The 17,310-nt window shown below is 42.7% G+C and overlaps 1 protein-coding gene across 1 annotated transcript in view; it reads right to left on the reverse strand.

The window, feature by feature from the left end:
• Nucleotides 1-17,310, reverse strand: part of NEO1 (neogenin 1) — a 330,696-nt gene that overhangs the window by 38,554 nt on the left and 274,832 nt on the right. Inside the window, exons 7-9 of the mRNA XM_056866058.1 lie at nt 14,549-14,703; nt 13,896-14,016; nt 2,742-2,961 (exon numbers count right to left, since the gene is read on the reverse strand). Coding sequence (XP_056722036.1) covers nt 2,742-2,961; nt 13,896-14,016; nt 14,549-14,703 — 496 coding nt within the window. The remainder of the gene's footprint in view (nt 1-2,741; nt 2,962-13,895; nt 14,017-14,548; nt 14,704-17,310) is intronic.

Consider the following 17,310-nt stretch of genomic DNA (forward strand, 5'->3'; position numbering starts at 1 on the left):
AGACTGGCAGCGGCTCTCCAGGGTCTCAGGTAGAGGTCTTTCACATCACCTACTTGTCTAGTCCCTTTTAACTGGAGGTGCCGGGGATTGAACCTGGGACCTTCTGCATGCCAAGCAGATGCTCAGTCACTGAGCCACAGCCCCTCCCCAATCCATAACCTTTTCTACTACATTACGGGCAAACAGCTGCTCAGCAGACTCCTCCGCCCAGGATGTCAGGACTAGGTCATTCCCTCTCCCCTTCAAGACACAGGGTATTTTCCTTATGTTGGAATTTTACTTTTCTCATAGAGTGGATCTCAAATGGAGAAGCAGCTGTGGCGGACTTCTTACCCCCTTTTAAATGTCCAACCTCTAGATACAAATACTGAGTTGGACCGTTGGTCCAGCAAGGTCAGTGCTCTTTGCTCAGGCTGGCAGCAGCTCTCCAAGGTCCCAGAAAGAGGTCTTCCCCATCACCTACTACCTGAACATTTTCTTTTTTTGTAAGTGGAGAATCCAAGAATTGAACAGGGACTTTCTGCATACCAAGCAGCTGCTCTACCACTGAGCCAATGCCCCTCTCCATAAAAAACTGGGGCTGAAGCATCTCTCTGATTCTCAATCTCCCTCATGAAAAGGGCCTTTTGAATAGGAAGGCAGTCTTAGAATCAAAGAATCATAGAGTTGGAAGAGACCACCAGGGTCATCTAATCCAACCCCCTGCACAAGGCAGGAAATTCACAACTACCTCCCCCACACACACCCAGCTACCCATACTCCATGCCCAGAAGATGGCCAAGATGCCCTCCCTCTCATCAATCTGCCTAAGGTCATAGAATCAGCATTGCTGACAGATGGCCATCTAGCCTCTGCTTAAAAACCTCCAGGGAAGGAGAGCTTACCACCTCCCAAAGAAGCTTGTTCCACTGAGGAACCGCTCTAACTGTTAGAAAATTCTTCCTAATATATAGACGGAAAGTCTTTTGATTTAATTTCAACCTGTTGGTTCTGGTCCGACCTTCTGGGGCAACATAAAACAACTCGGGACCCTCCTCTTCCCCATGGGGGTGTGTGTCCTTTTCCTTCTCTAGCCCCTGCAACGTGACTATAGCATGATCTGCTACTGGGCCAGACACATTTGGCTCTTATCCACAAATGGGGGAGAACTGGGAAAGTAAGATTACTCTGCAAAACCAGGAACCCTTGTGCCTATCCCTCAACAGCAAAGCAACCAGCTGAGTCAAGGTGATGCTGGGTGAGACCCTGAGTGAAAAGATGCCACTTCAAATGGTAAAAGTCTCTTCAGAGAAAAATACTTGAATCACCCTGTGATAATCAGGCATGAAAACTCCTCTGAGGGAGGAATGGAGTGTTTTGCCTCTTTGCTTCCCTGGAGACATAAACCATTAGCAGCTGTAAACAGCTGATAAGGGGGAAAAGGCAATAATGCTTCATAGAAACCGCCTTCAGGCCCGACTGAAGCACCTGTTCTAAAACAATCCAATTTCTTTGCAAATGGAAAGGGCGCTAGCTTGGATTTCTGAGTGAAGAGGGGGTCCCGTGTCTGCCTCCTAGCCAAGTGACCGAACCAAACCACAGTCAAAGCCGGAAAAAAACAAGGAACGCCGCTTGCAAGATTATGCCTGTGGTATTTGCAAATATTTGTATGAAAAAGCAAGGATTTAAAAAGATCAGCTGCACGACAGATTGATTCTAAAGGTGCCCCCAATCATTTAACCTACAGTAACTAATGGCACTAATGAGGAGGGGGCTGTGGCTCAGTGGTAGAGCATCTGCTTGGCATGCGGAAGGTCCCAGGTTCAATCCCCGGCATCTCCAGTTAAAGGGATCAGGCAAGTAGGTGATGTGAAAGACCTCTCTGCCTGACACCCTGGAGAGCTGCTGCTGGTCTGAGTAGACAATACTGACTTTGACGGGCCAAGGGTCTGATTCAGCATAAGGCAGCTTCATGTGTGTTCACTGCAGCCCTAGATTATTTACAGGAGAAAAACCTGGTAATTTTTTTAAAAATTCTTATTACAAGGTGCACGTCTTCAGGATGGGTGCAGGCCCCAGATCCAACACTCACACAGCCAGAAGAGGCTTTACAATATAAGATCATAGAATCATAGAGTTGGAAAGGACCACCAGGATCATCTAGTCCAACCCCCTGCACAAGGCAGGAAAATCACAACTACCTCCCCCCACACCCCCAGTGACCCTTAATCCACGCCCAGAAGATGGCCAAGATGCCCTCCCTCTCATCTTCTGCCTAAGGTCATAGAATCAGCCTTGCTGACAGATGGCCATCTAGCCTCTGCTTAAAAACCTCCAGGGAAGGCAAGATCACCACCTCCCAAGGAAGCCTGTTCCACTGAGGATCCGCTCTAACTGTTAGAAAATTCTTCCTAATATCTAGACAGAAACTCTTTTGATTTAATTTCAACCCATTGGTTCTGTTCTAACCTTTTGGGGCAACAGAAACAACTTGGCACCATCCTCTATATGACAGCCCTTCCAAGTACCTGAAGAAAATTATCATATCCCCTCTCAGTCTTCTCCTCTTCCGGCTAAACATATCGCGCTCCTTCAATCTTTCCTCATAGGACTTGTTCTCCAGACCCCCCACCATCTTTGTTGCCCACCTCTGGACACGTTCCAGCTTATCTACATCCTTCTTAAATTGTGGTGCCCAAAACTGAACACAGTACTCTAGGTGAGGTCTAACCAGATATTTGCAAGCGGTTTGAGCAATGTACCTGTTGACAGCTTCCTTGGTGTAGAATACTGAATAGGTGAGATTGTCTCCGTGTGGATCGGACGCAGGTGCCCTCCAGGTCAGCTTGATGAACCGAGTGGACACGAGGGAGGCCACCACATCCCGAGGGGCGGAAGGCAACGGTCCGGTTGTTGCTGGTGCTAGATGGTCAGTAGTGGCACTGGTCAGTGAAGTGGGAGGCAATGTTGGGACGGCAACATCTTGTCATGTGCAAACATTGGGGGACATGAAGGGCAAACACCACGGCGATTTAAAGAGAAAACAGGGGTGGGGGAAAAACCAAAAAAAGAAATAAACAAAACCACGATGGGAAACAAAAACAAAATGAACACACAAAGAAGGCTATTAAACTGAAGGCTGGCATGCAGGCAAAAAAGGTAACTACTGAAAATTAATGGGGGGGTTATCAAAGGAGATGTCACTATAGGGCAAGCAATCAAAAATCTCCATTGCAATGGAAGTGGGAAGGGAAGGGAAGGGTGAAAATTGAGGATAAAGTACCATCTCATAATGGGAACATCAGAATGACATTTAAGCTTGATTATGCATCTGTTGAATTTGTGATCAAATTATGCACTCAATCAAGACTTTCCATTTTAGTTTGCAAAAAAGAAGCATAAATCTGAACTGGAACTGATAACAAAGGGCGCACAGATTAGTGTGCTTTTGCAGCTATATCTATTACAGTGCTGTTTGCTTCCTAAGAGAGTTTGATATGGTTTACAGTGAGTATATATGCAAACTCTGAAAGGCAACAGATTTCCACCACCTTCTTGGAACGCCCAGCTTCCTCTCCAACCAGGAGTTTTCACCTCAGGAATCATTATCCTTTATTATTTTTGCAATATTCTAACTACCAAACTGTAATACTGCTGCTTGAGATTTGATTCCCATACTGAGGTGTCACCATGTTAAAAGCACCTCAGTTCCGAATAGTAAAATATTTCCTTTTAAGGTGTCCATTATAAGCCATCTGGAGTACTGGTTCTGGAACTAGAACCTTGGAGAAACAATAGTAGTAATAATAACAATTGAACATTGGGAGCTTTCTGAAATGGAGAATACGCTCTTGTTTGCACAGCGCGGGTTCTATTTATTCTGAGTTGCTAGCTTCAAGGAACGTCTAGAAATATTATTACTTAGTTTGCTTTTAAATATATATATAGCGTTCATTTTCACACCAGGAAGTTCAGCGTACACATTTCACATAGCTCTCCAAAACACCTCTGCGAAGTACACACCTGAGCCTCTAAAAATATCAACTTACACTACGTCGCTGGTCGTCATGGATATGAAGGAATGTCCGACTATGACAGAGTGTTCAAAGACATGGGACGACAGAAAGACATAAGCACACTTCCAAATTCATTGTGTCTGTATTTAATTTTCTACACTTATAGCCCATTACTGAGAGATGCAGCGGACCAGGACGGCGTGGCTGTAGCAGTGCAGCAGCCGCTGTTTAACGGGGTGTGTTCCCAGGCTGAAAGGGGTTAGGAACCTGCCTAATGGCAGCTCCGCCCCCCAGAATGCCCCAGAAACGCCTCCTGAGATGCCAGTGCGAAGACTTGCGCTGGGAGAACACCGGCAGGAGGCCGAGCCAGGAGGATGCTGGCGGGAGGCCGAGCCGGCGTCCGAGGGCCACGCTGCCGCCACAGTCCAGGGGGGCTGGCATTATGTGCCCCTACGTTGGAGTCCATGCCAGTTTAGATGGCACAAGTGGCACAGACGCTGGCAAAGGGGTCACACCTCCTCCTAAGCCCTTTCAGCCCCCAGCCTCAGGAATGGGCTGTTAGGGCTAACTTTGACACCCTGAATAGTCTGATTTATAAAAGACTGGTTTCCTATGGTGAAACAGGAGATGGTCGAAAATATAACACTTACATGGAAGAAATGGTTAAAGAAAAATTCTTTCAGTGAAGAGATGACAGAAAATACTGTCTACTGTGTAATTATCTATCACATTCTTCAAAACATGAACTGCTAACATATAAGCAGAGAATCACTACGCTTGAATTCTAATTATTTTCAGACAAGCTGGGAAAAGAACAACACAACGTGTGCTCTTCTCTTTCTAGCGGGTATGGGTAACTGAACGGAAACCTTTTGATTGCTAAATCTTAAGCAAACTAAGTTTTTTTTAAAAAATTCTTTCACCAAGAATTCTGGCAAGGAGCACAGCAGGAAGATCCTTAAAAACTATAAACCCGTCTCAAAATTCAGCACAAAACCTTTGTCATCCAGCAGCAACATATAAAATACGACATAAGTGGCCAGCAGTGCCACTCCAAGCAGAGTTACACACTTCTAAGCCCGGTGACTTCAACGGGCTTAGAAGGGTGCTACTCTGCTTAGCATGGTACTGCAACTTCTTTCCAATGGTTGTGTGTATGTATTTAATAAAGGCAACTTAGCTGTGACTCGTGTGCTTATGTGTGTGCTGTAGCTCTTCCTGAGGAAAAGATTGTAAATTTGCCTCCTAGGACGATAGGAAAATCTTGTTGATCTAAGGATCCATAGCAATAGATGTTTTGGCAAGGGATCCTCAACAAGAGAAAATACAACAATTCATTCAATAATAATTAGATTTTAAAAAAAATACAGTTCTGCATCATTTAGGGTCTCTTCTCACATGGTATTTTTTCTTCACTGAGAATCTCAGAGGAAAACACTACAATTTGTAAAGAATGCACGGGTTTGTTTGTGGCAAATATGCATCACAGGAAGCAAACTGCTAAGTGATGGGAAGTAAACAGCAAGTCTTGATGAACTAGTCAGTGTGGTGTAGTGGTTAAGAGCGGTGGTTTGGAGCAGTGGACTCTGATCTGCAGAACCAGATGGATTCCCCACTCCTCCCCATGAGCGGCGAAGGCTAATCTGGTGAACCAGGTTGGTTTCCTCACTCCTACACATGAAGCCAGCTGGGTGACCTTGAGCTAGTCACACTCTCTCAGCCCCACCTACCTCGCAGGGTGTCTGTTGTGGGGAGGGGAAGGGAAGGTGATTGTAAGTCGGTTTGATTCTGCCTTAAGTGGTAGAGAAAGTCGGCATATAAAAACCAACTATTCTTCTTCTAGTATGTCATGTGCCGTATATAAGACACTACATGGTGCAAGCCAACCTTGACTATTACCATGGAATAAAAAAATAAACCTATCCAAGCTCCTTTGGGGGAAGTTCAACCCTGGAAAGGAAAAAAGTGCGGGAATCAACAGCCCCTAAAAGCATATCTAATATAGATTTGGAATGTCATCCGCCCTGGGGCCCAGAAATTAGAGAGGAAGGAAAATCATTCTTTTAAAGCTTCTTAATTAGCTTCTCAAATACAAGTCATTGTAGAATACTCAGGATTACAGATTCTGTTTCTCGCAGTGCTTAAGTATTCCGTGAGATGTTTAAATATAGACTTGGAGAAAACTGGTATATTCTCATTTGTGCTAGCCAAACATCATATTAATTAGAAGTCGTTTAAAGGTTTCCAATTAACTATGAGCTGAAATACAAACACTGATAATGCTACCCCTGGAGGCATCATAACACTACGATCCAATGAACACTTGCTTGGGAGTAAGGTCCATGGAACTCAGTTCTCAGTAAACAAGCACTGGATCGGGCTGCAAGATCTTTAATTCATAGTGTTTAGTTAAATATTCTTCCACATAATAACCACTATAATACACAATGAAAAAGCCCTCTTTTTTCTTTCAAATAATCTACCTGTTGCTTCAATCAGGAAATAGTGAGCTAAAGTATCTGGGTCCATAATGGTTCCTCTGGAAAAGCACTACCGCGCGGCAGATTCCAGAGGAGGTACCACCTTCCTGCATATAAGATCTACATGATTTTCTTTCTTCTTTTTTAATGAGCAGGGCGTACGACTTGTTTGGATGTACTGATTCAACAGCAGAATTGTCTAAGATGGGCCCCATCCACTGCCATATTTAAAAACAGTTACATTGAAATCAGGTTGGGAAAAAAATGTTTTAAAATATCATTATGACACACACAAAGCAAAATTTGTGTGTCATAAAAAAATGCTCTCTCCTGAAATGTTTTCAACTAATAAAATGTATTTCTGAGCTTTAAATGCCGAACGACAGACCTAGTCAGTATATTAAGACAGACCATAGACACAGTATGACGCATCGCAATGCTAAAAGCGGATTAAATGCTTATTTGGACTGAGGTCCAGCTTCAAAACATCTTTACAGGAAAAATGGACTTTCAGGACAACTGTGTATCTTTCAATGCCTTATAACAGCTATGGGGAGAGAGAGAGAGAGAGAGAGAGAATATGAATGTGCACACACACACAAAACATATCCACCTAAAGGCTCTCAGAGGGGACAGCACCGTATAGCATTAATGTGCAACTAGCCCTCCCTTTTTTGCTTTTAACTGCTAATCTAACAGATCAGAGGATTATTAAATTGTATGAAACTAAAAGCTCATTTAGGTAGATGCTATGAATCTCTAGCCAATAATCACTATCCAGGGACTGATCTTACTGAACAGTGGGTTCAACAAAAACTAATTATTAGAAAGAAGATGTTAAACCGCAGATCTTTTGCTACAAATGGGAAATCTGAGGTGTTTTACTATGTTGTAATCTTTAATTATTTGTAAGCTGCCATTAAGTGTTGTGTGAGCAGAAAGGTGTCCTAGTTTTTTTTTTTTTTTAAGAAAACCCTAGATGCTTTACACTCTAATCAAGAAAGGAAGATTGTGAAATGTTGCACAAAAATGCTAATACACGCAAATAGTCAAAGTATGTAATCAGGGGTGTAGAAAGTTAGTAGGTATCCATTCAATATCTTTGCAGCCATTTTGATCACACACAAGAAATATGCCAAAGTATTAAACGGTATTGTGTGAATCCATAGCAACTTGTGTTAAAAATGTAAGTTTCAAAGAATTCTTCCTCTGATGGTCTGTTGGAAAAAAAGAAAAGTATGAAGTAGATGCTTCTATACCAAGGGATGGTATGACCACCTTATTCCACTGTTCAGGAATACTACACAGGGCAAAAAGAAGTCTAGAAATGATGTAACTTTTTTTTGGGGGGGGGTGTCAAGTCACAACTGACTTATGGCAAACCCATAGGGTTTCCAAAGCAAGAAGCGTTCAGAGGTGGTTTGCCATGGCCTGCCTTTGCGTCATGACCCGGGACTTCCTTGGTGGTCTCCCATCCAAGGACTAACCAGGGCCAGCCCTGCTTAGGTTCTGAGATCTGACAAGATTGGGCTAACCTGGGCTATCCAGGTCAGGGCAGCTGTAACTTTAGCTTGTCCTTAAGCAAAATGTAGGAATTGGAGAGAGTACTGCCGATACAGAAAAGTTACAGCGTGGTGTAGTGGTTAAGAGCGTTGGTTTGGAGCGGTGGACTCTGATCTGGAGAACCAGGTCTGATTCCCCACTCCTCCACATGAGCGGCGGAGGCTAATCTGGTGAACCGGGTTGGTTTCCCCACTCCTCCACATGAAGCCAGCTGGGTGACCTTGGGCAAGTCACATTCTCTCAGCCCCCACCTACCTCACAGGGTGTCTGTTGTGGGGAGGGGAAGGGAAGGTGATTGTAAGCTGGTTTGAGTCTCCCTTAAGTGGTACAGAAAGTCAGCATATAAAAACCAACTCTTCTTTTTCTTCCTTTTACAAGAACATCCAGACAAGCAAAGAAGCTTGCATAATTTGCAAGTCTGCATACAGCACATCCCTTCCGCAACTGGCTGCTTATCTGGACATTTACCAGCTCTCACAAGTTATCCATTCGCATGAGAAAAACAACACAAGGGAACACTCAAAATACAGTGGCCGTCTCTCCATAGCCATTGCTGCTGTAAGTACTGTGTGAGTTCTCTGAGTGATATGCGGCTCATGTGAGTCTGTGTCCTGCAGGAGCAATTAAATGCTCTAATAAGCAGCCGTTAATTGTACACTCGTTACAAACGAAACTTATCGTCTCCCTTGCTTTCCGTTTTGGTAATCGGTTGTTACACTACAGGAAACAGATAATGTTCAATTAATCTGTAGGAAGATTCTCACTCTGTGCCAGAAAGTCTGCTCTATGGCATGAAATGGCTCCTGAATACAGTACCTAAAAATCTACCCAAGAACACGGATTATAATTATTGAACTAACGAGTCTCTTCAGTGGCGGTCAAGCCACAAAGGTCTGTTATAGCATAAACAAACACGTAAGAGTATTGTGTCTAGATCAAGGGAAGTAATACTACCACTGTATTCTGCATTGGTCAGACGTTACTTGGAATACTGTGTCCAGTTTTGGGCTCCACAATTTAAGAAGGATGTTGACAAGTTGGAGCATGTCCAGAGGAGGGCGACCAGAATGGTCAAAGGTCTGGAATCCATGCCCTATGAGGAGAGACTTAGGGAGTTGGGTTTGTTTAGTTTGGAAAAGAGAAGGTTGAGGGGAGACATGATAGCCATGTTTAGATATTTGAAGGGATGTCACGTTGACAAGGGAACTAGCTTGTTCTCAGTTGCTCCAGAGACTAGGACACAGAGTAATGGATTTAAACTAATAGAAAAGCGATTCCACCTAAACATTAGGAAGAACTTCCTAATGGTGAGGGCTGTTCGATGGTTGAATGCACTGCCTCGAGGGTGGTGGAGTCCCCGTCTTTGGAGGTCTTTAAGCAAAGGCTGGATGGCCATCTGTCGGGAGTGCTTTGATTGTGGGATCCTGCATGGTGGGGGGATGGTTGGGGTCACTGGGGATGTGGGGGAGAGGTAGTTGTTAATTTCCTGCATTGGGCAGGGGGTTGGACTAGATGACCCTGGTGGTCCCTTCCAACTCTATGATTCTACGTTCTTTTATTTATTTCATTCAGTTAATTTATAGGCTTCCTTTCAACTACAGCAGTCCCCAAGTCAGTTTAAAAGGTAAAGGTCCCCTGTGCAAGCACTGGGTCATTCCTGACCCATGGGGCGACGTCACATCCCGACGTTTCCTAGGCATACTTTGTTTACGGGGTGGTTTGCCAGTGCCTTCCCCAGTCATCTTCCCTTTACCCCCAGCAAGCCAGTTTACAGTACAATAAAATGTAATTTTTAAAATACAGTGTTGGGGATGGAATACTGATCTGCTATATCTGTATCTATTCAACAAATCAGAACAGGAAGGCATCCTAGCCCTGAGCTTCTTTTAAGTATAGATTACGTATTGTGTCAATGGACAGCAAGACACTTTGTAGTGGGTACAAACATCCCATGCAACAAGAGAAGAAATGTATAACTTGGATTCAAAATTCATTTATATTAAGTAGCATATATATAATGAAAATTATTCTTCAGCTGACTTTATGTTAAGGTGATTTGAATTTTTTTTAATCACGAATCTCAATACTGTTTTGTGGGAAATCACAGGAATACATTTGTTTTGTTAGACTCTTATTCTACACACTACGCTTGATCGATTCTAAGCCAAGGTCAAGAAGCTTCTCCGCTTTTTTGGGCTAAGATCAAGTGTGTGTTATTCTACAACAAGCATTTCACTATGGCACACTGATCCCCCCCCCCACAAAAAAGGCTCTCAAACAATATGAAATGGTCAATTACTTAATTGTTACAAGTGCTTCTAGTATTACATTTGGTTGAAATGTTTGATTATACATCCTTTTTTTTCTTTCTGCTTTAACCCACCAGACTGGATAAACTAACCACACAATGATTATTGGATTTCTCCCATTTATGCAAAAAGTTCACAACTTCAGACTATTAAATATGCTTACAAAAAGAAATGCTTCTCCTTGTAACACAGCCAAACCATTACTGTCTTTAATTAGTTACCCTGACATCTGATTTCCATATCCTGTATACAATATTTTTTCTTTAAAATTCTATATATCCTTCATTTCCTTCACTAGCCCTAATGTAACTTGTTAACTCTGCCATTATGCCTAATTGGATGAGCGTTCTTCAACAGAAGGAACCTTATTCTGGTTCCAATCATGGGCTAATACTATCTTGGCTGCGACAGCCATATTAATTATAATTTTGCCTTCAAACTGTTTATAGAAATAGTAGTCCTAACTTTTCTGTTCTTTTAAAATGTATTTTATTTTCGGGGGGGGGGGGCTCCTGAATGTGTTCTCATCTCCCCACACAAACACCATAAAAGAGTCTTTATTTTTTCTTCAGTGCTGAGCAAAAAGTAAGGTGATCACCCAGAATTACAACTGATCTCCAGACTATAGAGATCAGCTCCCCTGGAAAAAATGGCAGCTTTTGGCGCGGTGACTCTACGTGGCATTACACCCCATCAGGGTTGCCAGGTCCCTCTTCGCCACCAGCAGGTTTTTGGGGCGGAGCCTGAGGAGGGCTGGGTTTGGGGAGGGGAGGGACTTCAATGGCACAGAGTCCAATTGCCAAAGCGGCCATTTTCTCTGTCAGCTGGAGATAAGTTGTAATAGCAGGAGATCTCCAGCTAGTGCCTGGAGGTTGGCAACCCTACACCCCACGGAGATCCTTCCCCTCCCCAAACCCCACCATCTCCAGGCTCCAACCCCCACATCCCCAAGAATTTCCCAGCCCAGAATTGGAAAGCCTAACGCTGGATCAGACCAAAGGTCCATCAAGTCCAGCATTATGTCCACTCAGCGGCCAACCAGCTGCCTTTAGGAAGCCCATAAACAAGATGACTTGCAGACAACATCCTTCCACCTGTGCTCCCCAGAAACTGATATATAAAGCTGCATACTGCCTCCGGTACTGGAAGACGAATGGGGTGGGGTTTTTCCCCCATACATGATACAAACGTGTTGAGGTCCGAGAAAGTGATACAATGTGACTTAAGTACTGGTTCCGGATTTTACTTTTTCCTCTTGTTACAAATACTTAGATTTTTGTAATGCAAGTAGAAAATTTAAGGAACCCTAATAATATTATGCTTGCAATACACTTGAAACACAGTGAAGGATGTGTTCGTTTGTGCACCCACAAAAGTGTGTGGGTGTAATACAGTATTTTGGCAAGGAAGGTGTTTTTAATTTTTCCAATGTAAACTTTTAAAGGAAATCATAAAACTATGATAAAAAACGCTCCCTCCTATCCTCATGACATGCTCTGCTTTAGAGGAAGTCATTTAATTGTGTTTTTTCCCCCTGTCGTATCCAATAATCTAAAAAGATACACCGCTGCCAATGCATCATACACAAAGAATTCAAAAAGGAAAGCAAGTTTTCCTATCATTCCAACCAGCGTTATAGGAAATACACTGGTGTTAACATAAAAGCACTACAGAAGGTAGGCTATGTTTTTGCTTCAGAAACCAATAAAAGGGAAACCAAACACTATTATCTCCTTCCCTCAGAAACTGCAAAAATCCATTGCTGCGGCTAAAATAAACTCCCATCAGAAATTATACATTCTAAAGTGAAAGAAAACAGTAAACAGTAAAATGTGTTCTCTAATATCTTTCCTTAAGATTAAGAAAAAACCTAACGCAAACACCTCAATGTGTGCACGGCGAAAGCCGCGCTGTAAATACAAATATCCCCAAACTGAATTTTTATACAGGGATTCATCCTCTTGGGAACGCTAGCATCTTCAGAAGCATGGGGACCAAAAAAAATAAAAACCCGTACACACACACACCAGGCAATTGATTTGGAATAAATGGTATGCTCAAATGTAAATAGTTCTAAAGTACATCATATATTCACACATATCCTTAGGGTTGCCAACTTCCAGGTGGAGCCTGGAGATCTCCCACTATTACAATTTATCTCCAGACAACAGAGCTCAGTTCCCCTGGAGAAAATGGCTGCTTTGGAGGGTGGACTGTATGGCACTGTACCCTGCTGAGGTCTCTCCCCTCCCCACATTCTCCCCTCCCAGGCTCCTCCACCCCACCCCCAAATTTCCAGGTATTAACCCACCCACAGCTGGCAACCCTATGAGGTGAACTACAAATAAAACAGCATAAGCCAAAAAGGTGCAAGGTATGTATATATCAAAAACCATCACAACCACAAAGTATATGTCAGTAGCACATATTCACAGACAGAGCGATACACAAATATACATCACGCTATAGAAATATTAAGACTGACACATGGTGTTTTCTTAATCTCTTGCAGGAGATATGAACAATGAATACATCACAAAAGAAAGGTAAGTGGAAGAATAGTTGTCCATATGGCTTGATATTTACATACACACACATCATTCCGTTCCCTATGAAGCCTTTTTCCCCTGCTGTCGTTGGTCAGCTCTGACCTGTCGGCCCACACTCCCACAAAACAGGCCCCAGCACGAGATGGACCGACTCCATCAAGGAAGCCTCAGCCTTCAGTTTGCAGGAGCCGAGCAAGGCTGTTAACGACAGGACGTTTTGGAGGTCATTGATTCATAGGGTTGCCATTAGTTGGAAGCGACCTGATGATGCTTAAGAAACCCACGTTACCATACCACCCCCACACACAAACCCAGCAGTGTATTCGGAAGATGTACTTGTTTTTGCATCCTTCTGCATAAGCAGCTGCCAGCTATAGCTGCACAAGTAGAACCAGGTGAAAGGTAGGGTAGGGGGGATGGCTGAACATATAAGAAGCACTATCCATCCAAGCGCTTGTTTAATAAATCATGGTACTTCAAAACATGGCAACAGTTACGTTCCCTGAATGTCTGAAATATTTATCATGGGACAGGAGTTCAAAATTGCAGTTAAGGCAAATATAGTACTGCTTTTGCCTATTTGCATTTTGCCCAGCTTTGTTAGCTGCCTTGGATTTTTAAGTATTTCTTCTTTTTAGACATTGGAGGGTTTACGTTTGTTGTTGCAACTAAAACGAATTCCGCTGTTAAGACTTAATAGCCGTTATCCATTTTATCATTGCCGTTGCTATAGAGGAGAGATGCTTTTTGTATTAGCCTTGTCATGTTCAAGGAAAACACTTTGGAATGCACACGTACAATGTTATAAATTGAAAAGAAACCACTACTACACTGTCTGTTACAAAAATCATGATGTGTAAGTAGCTGTTATCCCTTTGCTCAAAAAAAGGCAAGTCTGGTTTATGCGAACAGAAAAAAATGATGCCATGTGGCAGAATCAAGTAGCAACCCTGAAACGTCTCTGCCCTGCTTTATCAATGCACGGTCCCAGTTCCTTACCGTGATCAAGGATTATCAGCTGGGCTCCCGCCTGCACGTTCCCCACATCATTTTCTGCAATGCACTGATAAAAGCCTTCATCCGATTTCACCAGGCCCAAAACCTGCAGGTTATGCTCCTTCTGAGAGAGAGCACAAACACTATCACTTTCTATCCATGTTTAGTGGCTGATAAGCTTAGTAATGTGTTACCAATTACAATTCCAAGATTAGGCTGTTAGCTGTCTGCAGATATCATGCAATGCAATAATTTTCCAGAGCAATCCCAGGGCAAGGAGACTTCTCAAAATGCTTTCAGATGTCTAACTAGTAAAAGCTGAATGCTTCACTGCATCCCCTTATCAAGCTGACTGAGCCATCCACAATTTCTTCAATGGAATATGGACACATATTTTACGGTATGGGCTCGAAGACTCCCAACCTTACTTCAGCAAAAGACTCTTAACGTTTTACATAAAAAAGATCACAAAGTCCTTCTTCCTAGCTAAGCCCAGTCCATTAATATCGTATGGTTACTGAAGAATAAGACAGATTAAAGGCCAAAACTTTTCTAGATCATATATTGGTGAGTGTACATTAAAATTCAGCATTAGGTAGATTTAGCTTAAGTATTTAGTAATAAGCAAATCAGTTTTACATGAAATGTAAACTTACAACGATCTTGAAGTAGTCACTGGGGATCACCACGTCTCCATTCTTGACCCACTTCACTGTTGGAGTTGGCTTCCCTGTCACGTCGCATTCAAATATAATATCCATGGACTCATGAGCATAGATATGAGAAGGTTTCTTCAGAAACCCAGGAGGAGCTTTAAAGAAAGAAAGAAAAGGCAATTATTGACAAGCGTAGCATATATTGTTTGACCATTTCATAACACAATATGGAAAAGACTGGTATCTTAAATATACACAATAGTACTACATGAGATTTTGGAAGGCATCTGATATAACTGTTCTAAGCAAAATTACATCTAGCATTGCCAGGTCCCTCTTCTCTACCGGCGGGAGGATTTTGGGGGGCGGAGCCTGAGGAGGGCAGGGTTTGGGGAGGGGAGGGACTTCAATGCCATAGAGTCCAATTGCCAAAGCGGCCATTTTCTCCAGGTGATCTGATCGGCTGGAGATCAGTTGTAATAGTGGGAGATCTCCAGCTAGTACCTGGAGGTTGGCAACCCTACCTGTGAGGTAGGTTAGGCTGAGAGTGTGTGATAGGCCCAAATCACCCAGCAAATTTCCATGGTACATTGGGGATTTGAACCTGGGTCTCCCAGATCCTAACCTGGTACCCTACCCACTATACAACACAGGGTTTGTTTGTTTGTTTGTTTGTTTCTTTCTTTCTCCCCCCCCTCTCTCTCCCACACATATGAACACATGAATATAAAAATGCCTAATATCAACCCAACATACGAAACACAATTGCACATTTATCGTATGTAATTGTTCTCCATGTGATAATGGCAGTAGGAAAGGTGAAGAGGAAAACAACAGGCCTCCAAGGCTGCTTTGAAATTTAATTGTCTCATGCTGAAACGCATAATTTTCTATTAAAATCTTACTTTATCTAATTGGTTCATTTGCTCTCTGATTATCAATTTAACTTGTCTGCCACAAACATCTGCATCTGTGTTTAATTGGTGTGAATTCTGAGCACTGAGACAGTTATGCTGCAACAAAATAATTTTTGAAAGCATTTTGAAATTCATTAATGGAAAAAGAATGCCCAATGAACTGAATGTGTTTCATCTTAAATATTTGCAATCATTGTGGCATCGTCTTTCCCCTGTACTCAGTCTAAAACATCCTTTCATCGACAAGCGTAAACATCTTAATGCCATCAAAGCAAGTTCATTTGAAAGTAGTTTTTGGGAGATATACTTGAGTTTAGTACAGAATATTATGTTAGTTTATCCCGTTTAAAATAGTAGTTGTTTTTTTATTAGAACCTGCTGCTAGAAACAAAGGAATAAATATTGTTGGCACGTTTTATTGGTTGGTAGGCAAGGCACTTCTGCCCTTTGTCTTCAAGTTGTTGGGTTGGAGCCAATGAATGGTGAGCAGAAGGAAGATGGCTGCTAGTGGTGTTCCACAAATACTTGTACAAGCGTTTACACAGTGCTATATAGATGGGTTCTTGGACTTGCATGAGTGTGCAAACTCTAGTGCATGGCCTTGCACAAATGGAAGAGAATTTTTGGATTTAGTTTCATTTCTCTTGCACAGCTTGTTAGCACAAGGTTTAAAACAGCCATTGCATGAGCTGAACACGCCTTTTGCACACAGAAGGGCACTTTTAGGCCCACTTTACGTGTGTGTTCCAGGAATGTCCTTTCCTGAGACCCATGTTTGTGGAGATTTGCTGCCACCACGTTTGATTGCTGTTGGGGAACCAGCTCAAGCCTATTTGATGCTTAATGAAATCCATATACAATTTTTAATGAGCAATAGCTTGTGCCAGCTTTTATTTAGGCCCCTTTGCGCGGGGAAACCCTTCTTTGGCCTTAATCATAGTTTTCATTTTGCTGACATTGCAGGATAGTATTTAAACTAGGGCCTCAAACAACAAGGAAAGAACAAAAGACAGAGGCAAAGCAATCCTACATCGCCTCAAGATCACTATCCTTTATACCCCAACTGAATGCAAAAAACAAGGGGAAGAGGTCTTTGCACCAGACAAAAAGCACACTGAAGCATGGCCCTAAACTGTTTCAGTCAAATGTTTGGTCCAATGAATATCAGTGGCGGCATCTCTATGATTTGGGGCCAGTGTTTACGGACAACTAAATGAACAATCCTTCAGACCTGACCACTCAGAACCTTACTTGTTTTTTTCAGCAGGGCTTACTCCCAGGAAAATTGTGCTTAGGATGGCACTGTAAAGCAATGTGTCCCTAACTGTGCCATCCTAAGAACACTTTCCTGGGAGTAAGCCCTGCTAAGCAGACCCGAGTAGGATTCTGAGTAGACCTGCTCAGGATTGTTGGAGAGCAATCCTGAGCAGGTCTACTCAGAGAACTAGGTAGGGGGGAACCGAATACACTGCCACCATTCATTAAGTGTCCTGTTCTAAAAAATAATTCTATAACTGAAAAGGTTGCCTCTCCCAAGAAGCAGCAGCTGGTATAAGGCTTCATTAATGTAGAAAGCCTCAATTTTTAAGAAATCTTAGCTGAAATGCCGTAGAAGCAAGCGACTGCAATTCCCTTAACTCAGTATCAGTGTCCGCATGAAGATATTTTACACCCATATCAGTGGTTAATTTAGCCATATTTTTGTCCCTTAGGATTTCCCCAGAGCCATTACAAAAGAAACCATTTTGCAAAATGACATATGTCATTGATAACTTGGTGTTAAGTTTCTCAGAGGTGTTTTGTAAAATTAAATATTCTTTTCTAAAAGAACTAATCCCCCAACCC

The sequence above is a fragment of the Euleptes europaea genome, chromosome 20 (genome assembly GCF_029931775.1).
Source record: "Euleptes europaea isolate rEulEur1 chromosome 20, rEulEur1.hap1, whole genome shotgun sequence".
NCBI lineage: Eukaryota > Metazoa > Chordata > Lepidosauria > Squamata > Sphaerodactylidae > Euleptes > Euleptes europaea.